Raw genomic sequence first — 16390 nt, 5'->3', positions numbered from 1 at the left:
TGCATGTATTATGCATAATGTTGCATTCTGGCTGAACACTTTTCGGTTCTTTGTTCTTTTATTTAATACTTTCTTATATTATCATTGTATAAATAGTGTACGTTAAACAAAATGTCGAGGACGACATTTTCTCTCGAGGGGGAATAATGTGACGGTTGCGATGCGAACCCCCCTCTATTTATTTTTACATTACGTAATCGTTTTCTGTTATTTAAATTAGCGAGCGCCCTCTTGGTTTTGTAAACCAGTTCGCGCGCTTTCCACATTTCGTCATTCTGTTTTCGGTCGAAGACCAAGTAACACGGTGTCTTCGTTCCTCAACAGGTAATGATCTTTTTACATTTTACCTCAATCTTTCTCATAATAATAACTTATATTAATTCACAGTTAACAGGTACTATCCTTGAGTAGATTTAGATTGCTCTTAGGTCATATTAGTTGATTTTGGAAGCATATTTGATTATTTCAGGATATTGATTGACTTGTGATTTTTCATGTATTCAAGAATTCATTTAATTATCTTATCGTAAGAGTGATAGATATTTCGATATTGTAGAAGAAATTCAGCAGTTCATTTCTTCATTATTATATAAGATTGGATTAATTATCTTGTATTTATTGGGTTTTCACAGTAAAATTCAATATGGTGGACGCTGCCCGAATTTAGGCGCAAACCGCGGGATCTTGAGTAAATATTGATGAATCCTTTTTGGTATTTAGTATCTAGATTATTTCATAAGTATTTTGTACAGTCATTCTTTTGTATTTTGTATATTTGATTCTGTTTTCGGTCGAAGACCAAGTAACACGTTGTCTTCGTTCCTCAACAGAAATAAACCAGCACAAACTGAGAATCAGCCGTTCAGCCCGTATTACTTAGAAGGGTCACACAAATTTGAAGCCTTTAAAATTGCCAGCAGATGAATCACAAATGAACAAGAAGATTATATCCGAATCTTTAAATCAATGCTAATTGTTAGATCAACGGCAAGATAAATTATATCTATCAAATACAACACTAGGGGAGACTGACATGTTTTACTCTTAATTTCCAGTATTATGTACAAATAAAACTGCCGCAAGTGGGATTGGAAAATGTCAATGCCAATGTTAAAAAGGCCTGAAAATTGGGTGACTGGTTTGAGAGATGCATTTCTTTCTAAACTGATAACACCTTTCTCTCAGATTCAAAAGGTCTGATTTCAGACTTTAGTCTGAAAAATCCCTGCACCCTGTGTTGGTGTTCTCCAAACTTTCCTAATAGAAAAGTATTTTGGAGGATGCACATTCAGATCAAGCTTCACTCATTATTACTTGTCCAACCAAACAATGTTTTGGCAAGAATGTCTCAATAATGGACCCACCATTGGTTTGTGTACATTTCTCACATTGCATGTGACTGAGTTTGATGGAGCTATCATGGAAAACCTGACCACTGTCGTTATCCACTTGGTCAACGCACACTGTTTGATTGACGACAGGAAGGGTCCACTGTTGGGATTATTCTCAAGTTCTGTAAAGATTGATTAGGATGACGATTAAGACTCACCAAATCCCACTCCCCCACCATCTTCTCCATTGCCTTCTCCAGGGAGTACTCCTTGCTGGCCGACTCACTGATGCTGTCAAACTTGGGCAGGAAGGGCTCCAGATTCATATCAATCATCTTGGACAAGGTGGTATCCTGAAGCCAAGAACCAACGGGAAAAACAATTCAATGACTAGCATGCAAGATGTTAGGGACAAAAAGGGCAGAGTATTGTTAAGGTAAGGGAAAGAAATTAATTTGTTTCGATCAGATTTCAAAAACGGTAATGTATTTTTTAACTCGATGTTATTATCTAATCATGGGTGAAGTGAAGAATATGTGAAAGTGTCTTGCCAAAGCTGAAGCACAAGGATCTCTTCAAATGGTTTACAAACTGCTAAAAAACTACTGCCTTTTGGACAAGTTTACAGCTCCAAATGGGCAAAGCTAACTCTCCTTGCATGACCAATTTTCATCTGAACATACCCAAGTCAGCAACATCTTTTCAAAGAAAAATTACAAGCAAAAATGTAAGTTACATTGCTGTTCAGTCCATCACAAGTCCTTTGCAAGTCCACTGCCACATAAATCACGAATCTAATGACAAGTCAGGCCACAAGTAACAGCGGATGAACAATATCAAAGGAATGCCTTTGCCAACATTTTATTTGAATAGTTTGCGACTTGTCTTGGGGCTGGATGACTTGTCACAGACTTGTGAGGACTTATGATGGACTCGATCACAAAACTGATACGGCGGTAACGGCACTTGAGTTCTTCAATCAATCTATTTCTTCACTGTGTACTTGTAAAAAGTCCAGTAAATTGAAGACCTACCTCATCTGGCTTCAACGGGAACCCGACGATATCAGACATAGACTCCCAGTGACGGTCCCTCAACCCAGGGTTGCAGAGAGCCGCCACCAGTGGGATGTAATCCTTGAAGGTCTCCACTTTGTCCTTCATGCGCGAGGCAATCTTCTGGGCCATGGGTACGTCGCCGAAGGTCTTCTCCAGCTTGTACAGGGTGCGCCAGTAGTTGCCCACGTCCTGGTCCACTTTGTCTGGGTCCACCTCGTGCATGGCGCCGTCCATCCATTGTCTGAGTATTGCAAGAGATGAATAGACTAAATTCATCACGCCCATATGCCACAATGTATTACAGTGGAACGCCGCTATACCGAACACCGCTATACCGAACATTCGGCTATACTGAACATCAGCCTTGGCTCCCGGTTTTAATGTACACAACGTACTGAAAATTGTTGTTGAAAAAGTCATCATATTAACAAAAAAATATACTGGTTGTACATGTTTTAAACACTATTTGAGCCACTTTTAATTCCCGAACATCAAACGACCCATAGTTACATCGTGTTTGAGTGTTCAAGAGCGATAGATGGCTATTATTTCCCCAAGGAATAAAAGGGAAAGCCATCCGTTGCTAAAGTTTCGTGACGACTACTTGTGCGGCCGCGGGATGTGAGAAATGCCAGTTCACTATTGGTCAACAGAGGGTACCGGCGGCTCAAATTCGCTACACCAAATGATCGTTATTACGAACACTTTCTGTGGATCCCACGATGTTCGTTATAGCAGCGTTCCACTGTATATCATGTCGTAGTATGCAGTTGAGCTGAGCTACTTTATCATTTCTCAGTTTTGCCAAAAGTTGCTGACAAACGCAGATAATAACTCAGACAATAACAAACATAATAGCATAGACTCACTTGTGTCTGGTATTGAACTCCACAGTGGTCTCATACAGCTTGTGGTATGGCTGCAAGGTGCTCATGATGGTGTTACGCTGTGGGTAGGCAGAGGTCTGCCATCCAAAGGCTTCCTCCTCTTGATTGAAGGCCTCAATCTGCAAGAGAAATAAAACAAGATGCATTTGTTGTATCAAAATTGGGAATTCAGTTACAGTAACAAACCAACATGATCAAGCAGCATCACTGCAGCATTAGAATCTCAGAAGTTGTCTGACCGTAAAATACAAGCGTAATCTGATTATCTTTAGTGTACTTTTTACCTAAGATAATATGAACATGGTTTTGAAAGTAAAGTACTTTCATGTGTTGAGTGTAAACATTTTCTGAAACAAGAATTGGGAAATGACAAAAACGTGTCAGTGCCATACCAGAATATTTGTAAATTTTACAATGTCAAGTGCACAGAGGGAAGAGTAGGCATGCAACCTCTCTTTTTTAAAAGCACCTTTACTTTAAAAACCATGTGGATTTTTAAGGTGTACTGAGGCAAAGACCAGGGACTATGGGGACGATGTTTCTAAAAGTCAAGATGGGACTATCGGAAAGGACAAATCTGAGTCAAGCCGTATTCGAGGGGTGAGATGGGCATTTTACCTTCTCCATTGCTGCCTCCAGCCTGACAGTCAGGGCCTGGGCCTTCTTCAGGTACCGGCCAACTTCAGACATGTCACCAAAGGATGAGAACTCCTCCAGTTGCTTGGAGTAACCTTCCAATTCCTCCTGGAAACGCTCACGCCTCAGCTAAAAACAAAACGAGAGTAAATGTCTGCAATCAACTCAGAGTTTATCATTTGTCACGGTGTGGTGAAGTGGTAGTCGATCCGATCACAAATCATTTCATTAGTAAATCACAAGTCCTTTCAAGGGCGGATCCAGGGGGGGGCCAAAGGGGGCCATGGCCCCCCCCAAAACGAAATCAATTTTTTTTTTTATGTGACATCGCAATAACGGCAGGCAATGAGTACACCACCATCTTTTCCTCAAAACAAACATTGGTTAAAGTGGTCAGAAATTGCCTCAGATCGCACCACATAGCATCTAAAATCCAAAAAAAAATCGGGGTCCTTAAGCGGGCCCCGAACCCCACGCCGTAATTTTTTTTACCCACTTTTTGACATCGCAATAAAGGCAGGCAATGAGTACACCACCATCTTTTCCTAAAAAAAAAACATTGATTAAAGTGGTCAGAAATTGCCTCAGATCGCACCACAGATCATCTAGAATCAAAAAAATTTTCGGGGCCCTTAAGCGGGCCCTGAACCCCACGCCGTAATTTTTTTGACCCACTTTTTTGGGGGACCAAAATTTGTTTTGGCCCCCCCCAAATTTGTGTTCTGGATCCGCCCTTGAGTCCTTTCACAAGTCCAGTCACAAGTTTACCCAATATCATAAAGCTGCTTAAGCACAAAATTTGCTTAAGCACAAAATTTGCTTAAGCACAAAAAAACTTTGCTTAATATAATGAGGTTAACCACTAAAACTCCATGCGATTGTTATGCTACGTGAACAACAGCTAAATACCAGTCACAAGCAATGTACATCGCATGGAGTTTTGGCCGGTAACCTGATTATACTAAGCAAGGTTTTTTGTGCTTAAGCAAATTTTGTGCTTAAACAGCTCTATGAAATTGGCCCGTGCCAGGGGTGAACAACAGCAAAGGATTGTCCTCAGATACAATTCATTTGAATAGCTAGTGACCTGAATTGAGACTGGAGGAATTGTGATGGACTTATCGTGACTTGTGATGGACCCGACTACAATGACCACAATGCTGCAATACATTTGAACCTGTCAGCGACCCCAGCAAGTTTGGTGGTAAAGTTAAGAACCCTCCCCAAACAGTCTAGGAAGGATGACTAATGTGTGGATACCCGCAACAATGATCAGCTTCTACATCAATCTGGGTTGTGACACCTAGTCCGTTGTATCTTGTTGCCTATATACCTTGAGACCATCCTGGTACTGTGAGGTCTTCTCGGACACGATCTGCTTGTGCTCAGCAAAGATCTCAGGCATGCGCTCGTGCCACTGGAAGGTGCTGCTGTTCAGACGCATCTCGGCCGGGGAGAAGCTGGCGTAGTCTACCAGGAAGGCCAGCCGGTCCCTGCTCAGGATCAGCTGCTTCTCCAGCTCAAAGATGGTCTTCTTCTCCACGCCCTCGATGAACTCCGACAGCTCCATCAGCTTGTCCGTGTTGGGCGGGGTGGTCAGGGCCTTCTCTGCAATGGCTTCGTACTCATCACATAGTCTAAACCAAGATAATAGGCAATTTAGCGCTTGTTTAATGAGCGACAAAGACTGAAGCTTTAACAAAAGTTGATGGACATAAGAAATCTTACTGCAAAAGCCCATCCTATAAAACCTTATTTGGGACTCGCCCAAGACCCGACCAAGGTATGGAACTACCAGAAGATGGTGTTAGTGCGTGGCCGAGCAGAAACAGAAACTTAGGTTCGACGTTTTGGATGTACGACTCACTTTCTGTTGGCTTCTGCATGGTCCATGTTCATCCTGGCTAGCAGACGACCGCTGAGAGTCTCAGCTCTCTTGGACAGAGCACGGATGAGCTCATCACAGTGAAGCTCAAACATACCCAGACGGATCACCTGGGAGTGGGGGGGGGAACAAAAAGGGGTACATCAATTGCTGCTAAAAAAAAAAAGTACTAGACTATTGGACGATTGATGAAAAACCAAGAAATGTAAAATAAAGGAAACTTTTGAATGAGTGAATTTTATAACATGTTACTTGATACCTGACTGGTCTAATGTGCCTAATATAAAATATAACAATAACTGGACTTATGTTTATTTTGAGGGTTTGACAATTTCTTGTGCATTTTAAAATTTCTCAGTTTTTGCAGCATTTTCAGGTTCATGTTGTGGTAGAATAAATAGCTCATTTGTATGGAATTTGTAAACACTGCCCTTATGGTCATACTGTTCTTTTAAACTTGAAACATATGCTGTATATTTGTTTTGACGTTATTCCGTATTATCAAAAGTAATGACTTTCAGTCTCCAGTGACATTAAAGAACAAATGTGTAAGGTCTTCGGTACTAAAATCATACACAACAAAAAATGTGGAAGGAAACTGCAAAACATCAGTTCAGTTCTTAGATAGACAGTTCCAAAGTAGACCATTTACAGAGAAAAATTTCCCACAGCAAGTTTTCTAAAAAGGACATAAATTAAAACTCGTGAAAACTTTCGAAAGAGAAGTGTTACTTGTAGGATACAAAAGTGCCACCAAAAAACCTTTGAAAGAGGAGTTATTCTAAGATTGATATGGCAAGGAGAGACACGATAATCATTGTTTAATGTTAGGCAATCATATCAAAAAGTTCTACAGCTACCGGTATAGAATGAGAAGATACAGATGTGAAAAGTGAGCACTGTTGTAAGATACATAATTGCTGGAAGTGTGACAGAAAATGTGATTTTTTTTTGTGAAACAAGGGAAGAAACTGTGAGCAGAGAAAATTGCGGAAAAAAGTATCTTTCAGAACGTCTCGATAATATTAGTACCAGTGAAATCAAAAGAGGCGATAAGAAGTGCATTTTTTGTTTGGACTGTCAATTTTATAGGTACAGTTGAAGCCACATGGGACCATTTGCAATTACCTAAAAACTACAAATTTAATGACAGAAATTTGTGCTCATAATTGAAGATAGGACTGGTATCAAATACTGTTTTTTTCCCGCCTGAAATAGTATTGTTTAGAAGAAAACTAAACACTGAAGGTGGTTTCAAAATAGCGAGCCCACAAGCACACTTTTTTTAACGTGTGTTAGCAATGAATCCAGTTACAAGACCCAACAAATTGTGCACAACTTTTCTCTGTTTTCTCAAAATATTTAGTATCTACTGAGTTGAAAGTGCAACAGTTTTGTTGTTTTGCACGCTATTGAAATTTTTTTGCGATTTTGTTGCTTCAAATGAAAAAAAAATGCACAAAAGCAAATGATCCTACGTACAACGTACCTTTAAAGGTATAGTCCATCATTCGTAATTTGTGCATTTTATTCGTTTGAAGCAACAAAAGTGCTCAAGATCTAAAGAAGGGTGCTGAACAACTAATCTGATGAAGTTTCAGCTCAGCTTTAGCTGTATATTTCGAGAAAAGCAACATTCTAGGATCTCGATTTCAAATCAAAAGTTGCTGAATCATGTTTTGAATTGGGCCTGAATTCAGCGTCCGAGACACGTTCTCACTGAGCTGATTGCAGCTATGCCATGTCGCGCACTGATCCGACAAATTATAGCAACCGCGCACGCGTGTGCGTCGTGCCAATGCTTGCCCGCGCTTTGCCGAATAACATAAGGTTGGAAAGGCCTTCTTTTGTTGATTTCTTCCAAATGACAGCTTGCCAGAAAGAATAATTTCACAGGGAGTTTAGTCCCCTTACTATCTTTCAACCAAGTATGTTTTTTCAACAATAATTACGCCAGTTACTTTTTGGATAGCTGCAAATGATGGACTCTGGCTTTAAAGAACAGACTTTGGTTACAGTAACAATATATACCAAGAACCACCGGTGATGTTAGAAATGTGTGTGTGCACAATAACCAAGCAACTTTTTTTACAAACCTTTCTCTGGTCAGCTCCGTCCTGTGTATACATGCCATGCAGGGGAAAAAATCAGATGCAATAGACAAGGGGGCAAGTTGGGGTGAGTTGCAGTATTGCAATGAATTAAAAAAAATGCAAATGAAGCAGCCATATACTTTCTTAATGCATCACACAGCAGCACAAACTAAAATCCTTATCTAAATTTAATATCACAGATCTCAGTGGAGAATGTAAAATTCCGTTGGTGGTAACTAGATGTTTGCCTCAAGGTTTTAAGAGGTTTTATGGGGTACCTCTGGACTCAACTTCAAGTTACCGCCTGTTAAATTTTGCATTCTTCTCTTACTTAACACGTAGCAGGGCATAAGGCAAACAAACAAAATAGTTCTGCTTCCGATTACATGGCATTTGAATATAGGGTAGGTAGGGATTTATTTTTTTTTCAGATTTTTTTTGTGTTGATCAAATGTAGGTGTCTGCATGTAGTCAAGGTAAAAAGGCAGTAATTGATGGTTCTTTTCTTCTCATTTTCACCACAAAGCAATTAGGGTAGGTGCTGTCAAAATAGGGTAGGTAGGGTAACTGGAAGCAGAACTACAATCTTTTTTGGCCCAAACAAAGGTGGCCTAGTTTTCACCATGCTATCCCTAACAGTCCTGAATCCTCCAAATTCAATACAATTTTGCACACCCTCTAGGGAGTTAGGGTAATTATGACAAAAGAATTACTGCTTATTACCAAATTCTTAAATTCCGTGCACAACGGGACTTAGTCTTATTTGTTACAGCAGGTCAAATATCTACTTGACAATTTTCTGATATTGACACTTGCGTGATAGTAAATTACACCATACTTGTATCTATACTGGTATACGGGCCAAATGTTCATGCTAAGTTGAACCCTACACAGTGAGTGTCTACTTGTGTGTTCGTCATCCTAACACAAGAGCTTGCCAAGCAGGTAGGCATCTCAATAACAACTGGCAGTAAAACCTTCATCCCCCCAAAAACCCAAAAATTTATCTTCCCCACAAATTGGCCACTAAAATGTTGACAGTAATTTGTGTTTTCTTTAAATTGAATCTAAGAATACAATATGAAAACGAATGTCATTTTTTATTTCCAAACTCATACCTTGCGGGTGTTGTATTGTATCTCCTCTCCTAGCTTGTTGTACTTTCTGACCTCACGCGCATACTCTTCAAATGAGTGCTCCTCTGCCATGAACTGTTCAACATCTGTGTCAGCCTGGTAAACACAAACGACAGCAAATTACAGTGTAAAGAACAGCTGCTATGACTGACAAAGTGTGCTCATCTTGAAACTTGGTGTGTACAAAGAGCACCCAACTGTTATTCATTTGCATAATGTGATGACTTTACATCAACAATGCAATTAATGATGTTAAATTGGGAAAGTCTGTGTTCTGATGGAAACACAGACTTCCAGTTTTTCAGTGTTTTTCTTCTTCTTTAACCCTAACCTTCCCAAATCCTCCAGAATCCTCTTTTCAAAATGGAGGATTTTGCAGGATTGAGGCTACATGGCAAAAATGTGTGGCTGATTTTGGAGGATGCACTGTGTCAAGGTCTTGGGCCGAACCTTGTGCTGTTTATGCTCAGCTGTGAATCAATGTAGGCCAAGATTATACTTGAAATCCTCCACACTGCTCCAGGATGTCACTGGCTTTGCCTCAACATATTGACAGTGATTGCTGGAGAATTTTGCAGGATTGAGGCAGTGGTCCAAGGACCACATTCAAGAAGTAACGGAGGATTTTGCAAGATTGAGGTTGTATCCCAGCCAAATGCCTCGAGAGTTAGGGTTGGGTGTTTGGAATATTTATTCACACAATAAAATTTAGAAACGAATGCAAGTTTCGAAATACCTATTTGCCCTTTGTTTAAACTTTTCTTTTTCTTAATCAAATGATGGGAAAAATGATGCTGAAATACCTGTTTGTTAATGAGGAAGTTGTACTTGTCATAGATCTTGAGGTGGTCCTTGGGTATCACACTCTCCTCGCTGACGATCTCACGGATCTTCTCCTTGTGCCTGTTCAGAATGTCTTCCAGGATGATTGGGCGCAGGATGGCCTTGGACTTGGGTCCACTCTGCGTTTATTTGTAACAATCATAATACAATGATATTAACCAGAATCATTGGTAATAACAATATGACAATCTTTTGAGCACTTTTGAGTCAAATTTTGGCTGTAGATAGATAGATATGCAGATAGATAGAAGAACTGTATTAAATCCAAACAGGAAATTACACGCTCAAGTCTCTCCAGTTAAAATGTTAAAAAATTGTATCAACTTACAAATTTTTAAAATCCCCTCACCCAAAACAAGTGCTGGACAAATTATGCAACATAGATAAATCACCTAGACATTTCCATTTTCCAAACTTGACTTCCTTTCCAGCTTTGACTCATCACTGGCCCGAGCACATTGAGAAGCCTTTAAAATTCAAACTTAAATGAAAGATTTAGAGTTTGGATTCCTGTCATAATAGGATTTAATTTTTTCCCAAAGCAGAATATGTATCGACATTGTGCCAGACAATGGGCAAAGGCTTGAGTTTATGAAGATTGGCAGTAAAACCTGAGACAAAGCCTAGGTATGTCAAACACCCTGTGGATAAACGTCAAATCAAAGACTCAAGAAAATGCTGCCCTCTACTGTTTGCCCATGGAGTCCATAAGGCCTTCGCTCGTATCCCCCGCCCTGCAAACAGGACGCTGGGATACTCTAATGAATTCACGCTCTGATTGGTTGGATTCTGCGTGACCTGTGACCTACGTGTCATCACAGTCATGACGCTGCAAGGTTTGAAAAACGGTCGTTAAAAGACTGATTCATTACTCTTTTATTCCAGTTAGAGATCTTTTTTTTCGTTGAAAAGCGTAATAATGTAGGAAATTCTGTAAAACTTATCTGTGTTGTAAATTTACAATTCCCGTATCTTGCTCAGGCTCCGTTTCGAATCACGAACGGTCGGATTGCATAATGCGACGCTCAAAATTGTGTCCACAAATTCCGCAATAAAACAGAAATCACGGTATGGAACGTGTGCATTTCTATGGGAAGTTTTCGGATAGCATTTGCGCACATTGACTAACAGCGGTCTTGAACAGCCGCAGCCAGATGCTTTATACATAGGCCATTGGCCACTTCCTTCACAAGATTCTGTTAAGCTCATCAGAGTATCCTAGCGTCCTGTTTGCAGGGCGGGGTACTAGCGAAAAGGCCAAGTTGTTGGTACCCACCCATTCCGAGTACAGCTTGGTTTCCACACGAGGCACTACACTGACAGCCTTCAGCATGACGTCGTAGACATTCAGCAACACAACCTCAAAATCGGAGAAGGTGGGCTCAAACTTGATGTTGCTCCCATCCAGTACCAGCCGCATGATGAAACCAGAGTGTTCATGAGCACGGATGGAGTCCTGTATTACAAATGAAGGACACAAGGTAGTTGATGCACACAATCAAAATTGCTAAACTACTGACTCAAGTCATGCAAGCAAAAGCAGCACTCTTAGGCCAAAAAAAATGACTGCGGCTGATGACTGCAAATGGTGCCAGACTAAATTTAGTGCAAAATATATGGGAGTCCAGAGAGGCCACAAAAAGCTTATACTCGATCGTAGCCCAATCTGAAAACACGTTGAAATTATGCAGCAGCAGGATTCCAGTCAAACCAGTGAGTTTGGCAGTATGAGACATCATCTTACAATGAAAAAAAAACTTCTTCATTTTGCCGACGCGCATGGCTACGGCGACTCGCACGCATACCAGAAACCGGAGACTTCTTTTTTTGGCCTTAGCAACACACATAGTTAATAATACAGTTAAATTACACAGACTTTTAATTTTGGAAAACATGATCAATAGAAAGACGTCACAGACACAGAATCTGTTCATTTTCTTATATGGAATTTTGCGTTGTTGGTTGTGGAGATGTACATTCAACATGAGGTTTTGCCCTACACCGATGTAAGTCCATGAGCACTGTGTACTCAGTGATTTCCGGGGACTTGCAAGAAAACATTCACACACCCAATCTGGTTTCGCGTCCCACCTGAGTGTAAGCTACCACATTTTTTCCTTTGCAAAGTCTTTGGAGAGCACCAAGTATACAGTGATTATGGGCATAGTATTAACTCTGTAAATTGGAAGTTTATAGTCTAGAGACCAACTTAAAAAAAAATCATACATTCAGCTCTGTGATTTATATGAATACTAAGGCTACGATGCCTAGAATAATATTTTAAATTTCCCAAAGCAAATCTGTTCATTTAAAAATACTGAGTGATAGTTGATGCGATAGGATAGTGCTTCCTACATTTGGCTCAGTACAAGATCATCGATCATGCCGAATGGAAGTATACGGTTATTTTTTACAAATTAACAGTGAATCACATTTGTTTTTCAGAGGCTGAACAACTTTGACAGAGGTCTCAGTCTCCTGGATCACAATGTCCATCTAATCTACTCACGGGAGGCTGGCATATGAGATCGGTGAAATCTGTCATGGAGTTCAGGCACAGGCCCTGCAGTTGCTCTGTCATGAGTGTTGCTGCGCAGTTGAAGAAGGACTCTAGCTTGCGACCATTGTGGTTGCTGGGTACCAGCTTGCGTCTGTTGCCCTGGTAGTAGATGTTCTGCACTTCGGGAAACCACCTGGTCAAGAACAAGTAATCATTTTAGATCTGTTATCTGATAACTGTATAAGATAGTTGACAACACCTGCACGGCACCTGTAAGTTCACTCAGGAGACACCTGAACTGGCTGTTACAAGACACGGCAAGCCTAGTAAAAATAGTTGATTCAGAACCCTGAAGATGGTCAGAGCATACTGACTGGAACGTCGAGTTTATACTATAGCTCTGGTTCTTTTCAGAACCATTCTCTTACTTTGAGAAATGCTTCCCACATGGTGTTTCCGCACTCCATTCATTAGTATCTCCACCTGAATCTTACTGATTCAGAACAGTATTCACTAAAAGTCTTTTCATTTTTTCATTCATGTGGCCAACACAATGGGCCGGCTTTAGCCCATTCACCAGGGTTACGAGGTAATCCTATTTCAAAATTTTGGGCCACGGTAAGACTTAACCAAGTCTAAGGTAATCCACATGTGACAGCCAGTGGGTGAGATACAAAGAGGACTATATACTGGCCCATCTGGGACTAGATATCTTCACTTCATGATGAATTATTCAACCGCCAATGAAATGTTGTCTAAGTGTGAGTTTTATTATACTGAGTCAGCTTTAGATGCCCATGTCATTCTGAACACACGCGAGGCACTTCACGTATGCCACAAGTTTCACATAAGCCTGTCATGATAAATAAAACGACTGCAATAAGATGAAATAGAAGCAGAGAAGTGTACAATGAAGAATGGCATAATAATGAAGATGTAATGAGAAAAGGAGTTACTTACTTCTTGAGTAGTTTTTCTTTGGCGGCATCAATGTGCCTCATGACAAGATTCTGGAAGATGGCAAGCTCCATAGACTCCGTCTTCTGGTGAAACTCTGTCACATCCACCAGCCGAAGATTTCTAAGAAAATAAACAAGAAGGTGTGGAATATTATTTCATGTAAATCTATTAAACCCGTTGAAGTTTTAGCATAAGTGGACAATATTCAAAATGAGAAAGTAGAGAAAACATATGCACAATTGTTGTCTTCGTAACTTGATTCTGCTGCTATTGCACGTAAAAAGAAGTGCCCGCGGAAAACCTATTCTGAATTCGAAACCTTTTTCAATGTTAGTTTTTCTACCAAAAGATACCATTTCAGGCGCAGGCGACATAATTTCACAGGGTATTAGACAACAGTCCTATCTCCACCTTGAGCAAGGTTTTTGTCACTAAAGGGAATATACATCATTTGCTTTTACTGTAATTTTCAGAAATGGATGGAATTGGGGGGTTGGAAATATATAGCAAATATAGTTACACTGACTTTTTTGAGGTTTTGGGTTCGAAAGAAACACAATCATTTTCCTGTAGTCTGGTTCCCCGACTCCATAAAAGAAGAAACAGAGCAGTTTACATACATTGGGGAATTGTAAGGTCAGGGAACCAGTCTAGCTGGCTTGTACCCGTTCATAGGTGTGTAATCAATTGCAAACAAGTGCGATGGTCAATTGGGGCCAGTATTTGAAAAAAGCCAGTTTTTTCCAACGCTGGTCGGCTGACCAGCGTTGGAAATTGATACAAAAATACCACTTTTCTTGAAAATGACAGTATACCAGGTGACATGATTTTACAGGATGCTTTACACTGTCATTACTAACAGTCCAGCAAGGTATTTCAAAATGATTTGGTAGTTTTATTTTTTGATGTTTGCAAATGTTGTATTTTCCCTTTAAATCAGTAGGTACCTTTTCAGGTAATTGCCAATTATCCTATGTTGCTTATCTTAGCTTCTACGACCTACCCAAATGACACATGCCACAGCTCCAGTACTTGAAGCATGGTAGGGTTGGTGATATTCAGGTCCTGGTTCATGGACGTCTGTGATGCCAGGAAGGATTTGTACCATGGCTTAGGCACCACGGACAGCTCGGTACGGTGAGGCGGCTTGGACTCTGCTTTGTCTTCTTCCTTCTCACGGGGATCGCGAAGCACAAAGTCCACTGATGAAAGGCAGGTAAATCAAAACAGATGTTAGCTCTCTATGTGTCTAGCCAGGAAACCTTTTGACACCAAGGTTGATTTCAAAGAACTCATTTTAATTTCAGATCCCAAGCTAGAATTTCAGATCCCAAGCTAGGGCTGTGCATTTTCACTTTGACTTAATCAAATGTGACCTGTTCTGTTCAAATCAGACTTTTCTGGGCAGAAGGTCAAAAATGATATTTTTACATATTGTTAAAATATGTTCTTTTTCCTTTTAATAGGTGGTTTAATTTTTGAAACCGGTCATTCCTGGGCAGAGTTATGCTATTTTGAAGTTCATTGTGTCAAAAAGTAGAAAATGGAAAAAATGGCCACGAACGTCACAAAACAGTAATTTCTTTAACTGATATACCTTAACAAATCATCAAAAATAGTATATGTAGAGTTCAAATTAGGGTTTCAAACTTTTATAGTATATTTTAGACATGTTCAGGATTACAAATATGCAAAAATTTGAAAATCGATAAAAATCACCCCCACGGCGTTTTTGGCCCTATCTCAATTTCAACCTCTGCCCAGAAGCGTCTGCTTTTGACAGAACAGGTCACAAGTATTCAAATATTTGAAATGCGCTGATCAAGTTGAACATGCGCTATCCTAAAGTGGCCGACAATCGGGATTTGTGTGCCTACGCCTGTTAAAAGTTGACAAAGATCTTATTGAAGTAATGTAAAGAAGCGGGAGCAGAATGGCAGATATTTGACCGATTTTAAAGAAGAGATTTGAGCTCATTTTCCTCATGGAAGCTCTCAGATCACGTGTGAAAATATTTTGTTGACAAAAGTGTGACATTTGACAACCAACACCATGCAACTTAAATGATTAAAAGAATTCATTGATGTTTTACATCATCTCCAGGCGACTCACATTTTTCGAATATCTTAATAAAAAAGGGTACATTTGACAAAGCCCGATCCAGAATAATTATCAATCACAGCAACGACGAGTTCTGTTAATTCACATGAGCTTGAGTGGCAATCGCAGGGACTCACCAATGGCCTTCTTGACACTCAGCAAGTAATCCTCTCTCATTTCATCTGAGAGGTTCTCTATTGTCTCCGTGTGTCCTGACTTCAGGTCTTCGGACACAAGATGGAGGACGTTATCCAGCCAGGAGTCTTCCATAGGTGCAACGTGTTCTGTGTCGATCCCATTGTGGATGTAGTAATAGTAGCGCTAGAAAACAACACCAATACCAGTTTCTTCAGTAAAACCAATTTACTGTTATTACCGAGTTGTTATTGAACTATTTTCAGCTCATTTCAAATTTCCTACTTTTCTCCAAAGACGACACTCACAAATGTTGAAACCACATGTTAGCCTATGTAAGAAATTGGTATTGAGAGCTACGGCTATGTCTATTGCCAGCATGTGCCCACATAATTGTAATGGAAGAAACCCTAGGCAATAGCCCTAGACATGAGATTCAGACGCGGCTTATTTGTGTACATGAGCAATTATTTCACGATTACTGCAAAAATGGCTTGAATAACGATTCTTAGCATTTTCGTGTGATTGACTTCCCTTGGCGAATCAACAGACTTTGAAATGACTTGGTTCACAACCTTGTTGGGCAGCCTTCTGCTTTTCCCTCTATTAAAGGAATTAATGGCTTTAATCAGATGGAACTTAAACAATGTGCTTTGACGTTAAAACAGGTGTAACAGCTTGCCGAATCTAGCTGGTGGCATTTTGAGCTAAAATATTGACAAAGAGATAAATGAAACCTTCATACAGAATTGGGTAGAATTACTACCACAGAATCAGGCACGCATTTTTTGTGGTCATGAACTTTGTGACATGTTTAGTTCAGCAA

General features: G+C 40.1%; 1 protein-coding gene across 7 annotated transcripts in view; it reads right to left on the bottom strand.

Moving 5' to 3' along the window:
- The window catches only part of LOC119740448 (dynein heavy chain 7, axonemal-like), a 100328-nt gene that overhangs the window by 79708 nt on the left and 4230 nt on the right, over nucleotides 1-16390 (bottom strand). For 5 of the 7 annotated variants that reach the window (XM_038215764.1, XM_038215765.1, XM_038215767.1 and 2 more), the window contains exons 6-19: nucleotides 15567-15750; nucleotides 14333-14531; nucleotides 13330-13449; nucleotides 12379-12562; nucleotides 11146-11325; nucleotides 9830-9988; nucleotides 9009-9122; nucleotides 7894-7914; nucleotides 5780-5907; nucleotides 5246-5549; nucleotides 3895-4041; nucleotides 3259-3395; nucleotides 2366-2630; nucleotides 1550-1684 (exon numbers count right to left, since the gene is read on the bottom strand). In XM_038215764.1, coding sequence (XP_038071692.1) covers nucleotides 1550-1684; nucleotides 2366-2630; nucleotides 3259-3395; nucleotides 3895-4041; nucleotides 5246-5549; nucleotides 5780-5907; nucleotides 7894-7914; nucleotides 9009-9122; nucleotides 9830-9988; nucleotides 11146-11325; nucleotides 12379-12562; nucleotides 13330-13449; nucleotides 14333-14531; nucleotides 15567-15750 — 2277 coding nt within the window. The remainder of the gene's footprint in view (nucleotides 1-1549; nucleotides 1685-2365; nucleotides 2631-3258; nucleotides 3396-3894; nucleotides 4042-5245; nucleotides 5550-5779; nucleotides 5908-7893; nucleotides 7915-9008; nucleotides 9123-9829; nucleotides 9989-11145; nucleotides 11326-12378; nucleotides 12563-13329; nucleotides 13450-14332; nucleotides 14532-15566; nucleotides 15751-16390) is intronic. The other 2 variants (XM_038215770.1, XM_038215769.1) reach the window with 2 other exon arrangements.

Source organism: Patiria miniata, unplaced genomic scaffold (assembly GCF_015706575.1).
Source record: "Patiria miniata isolate m_02_andy unplaced genomic scaffold, ASM1570657v1 HiC_scaffold_5, whole genome shotgun sequence".
Taxonomy (NCBI): Eukaryota; Metazoa; Echinodermata; class Asteroidea; order Valvatida; family Asterinidae; genus Patiria; species Patiria miniata.
Note: the sequence above shows the minus strand (reverse complement) of the source record. Positions and strands in the feature narration are given on the sequence as shown.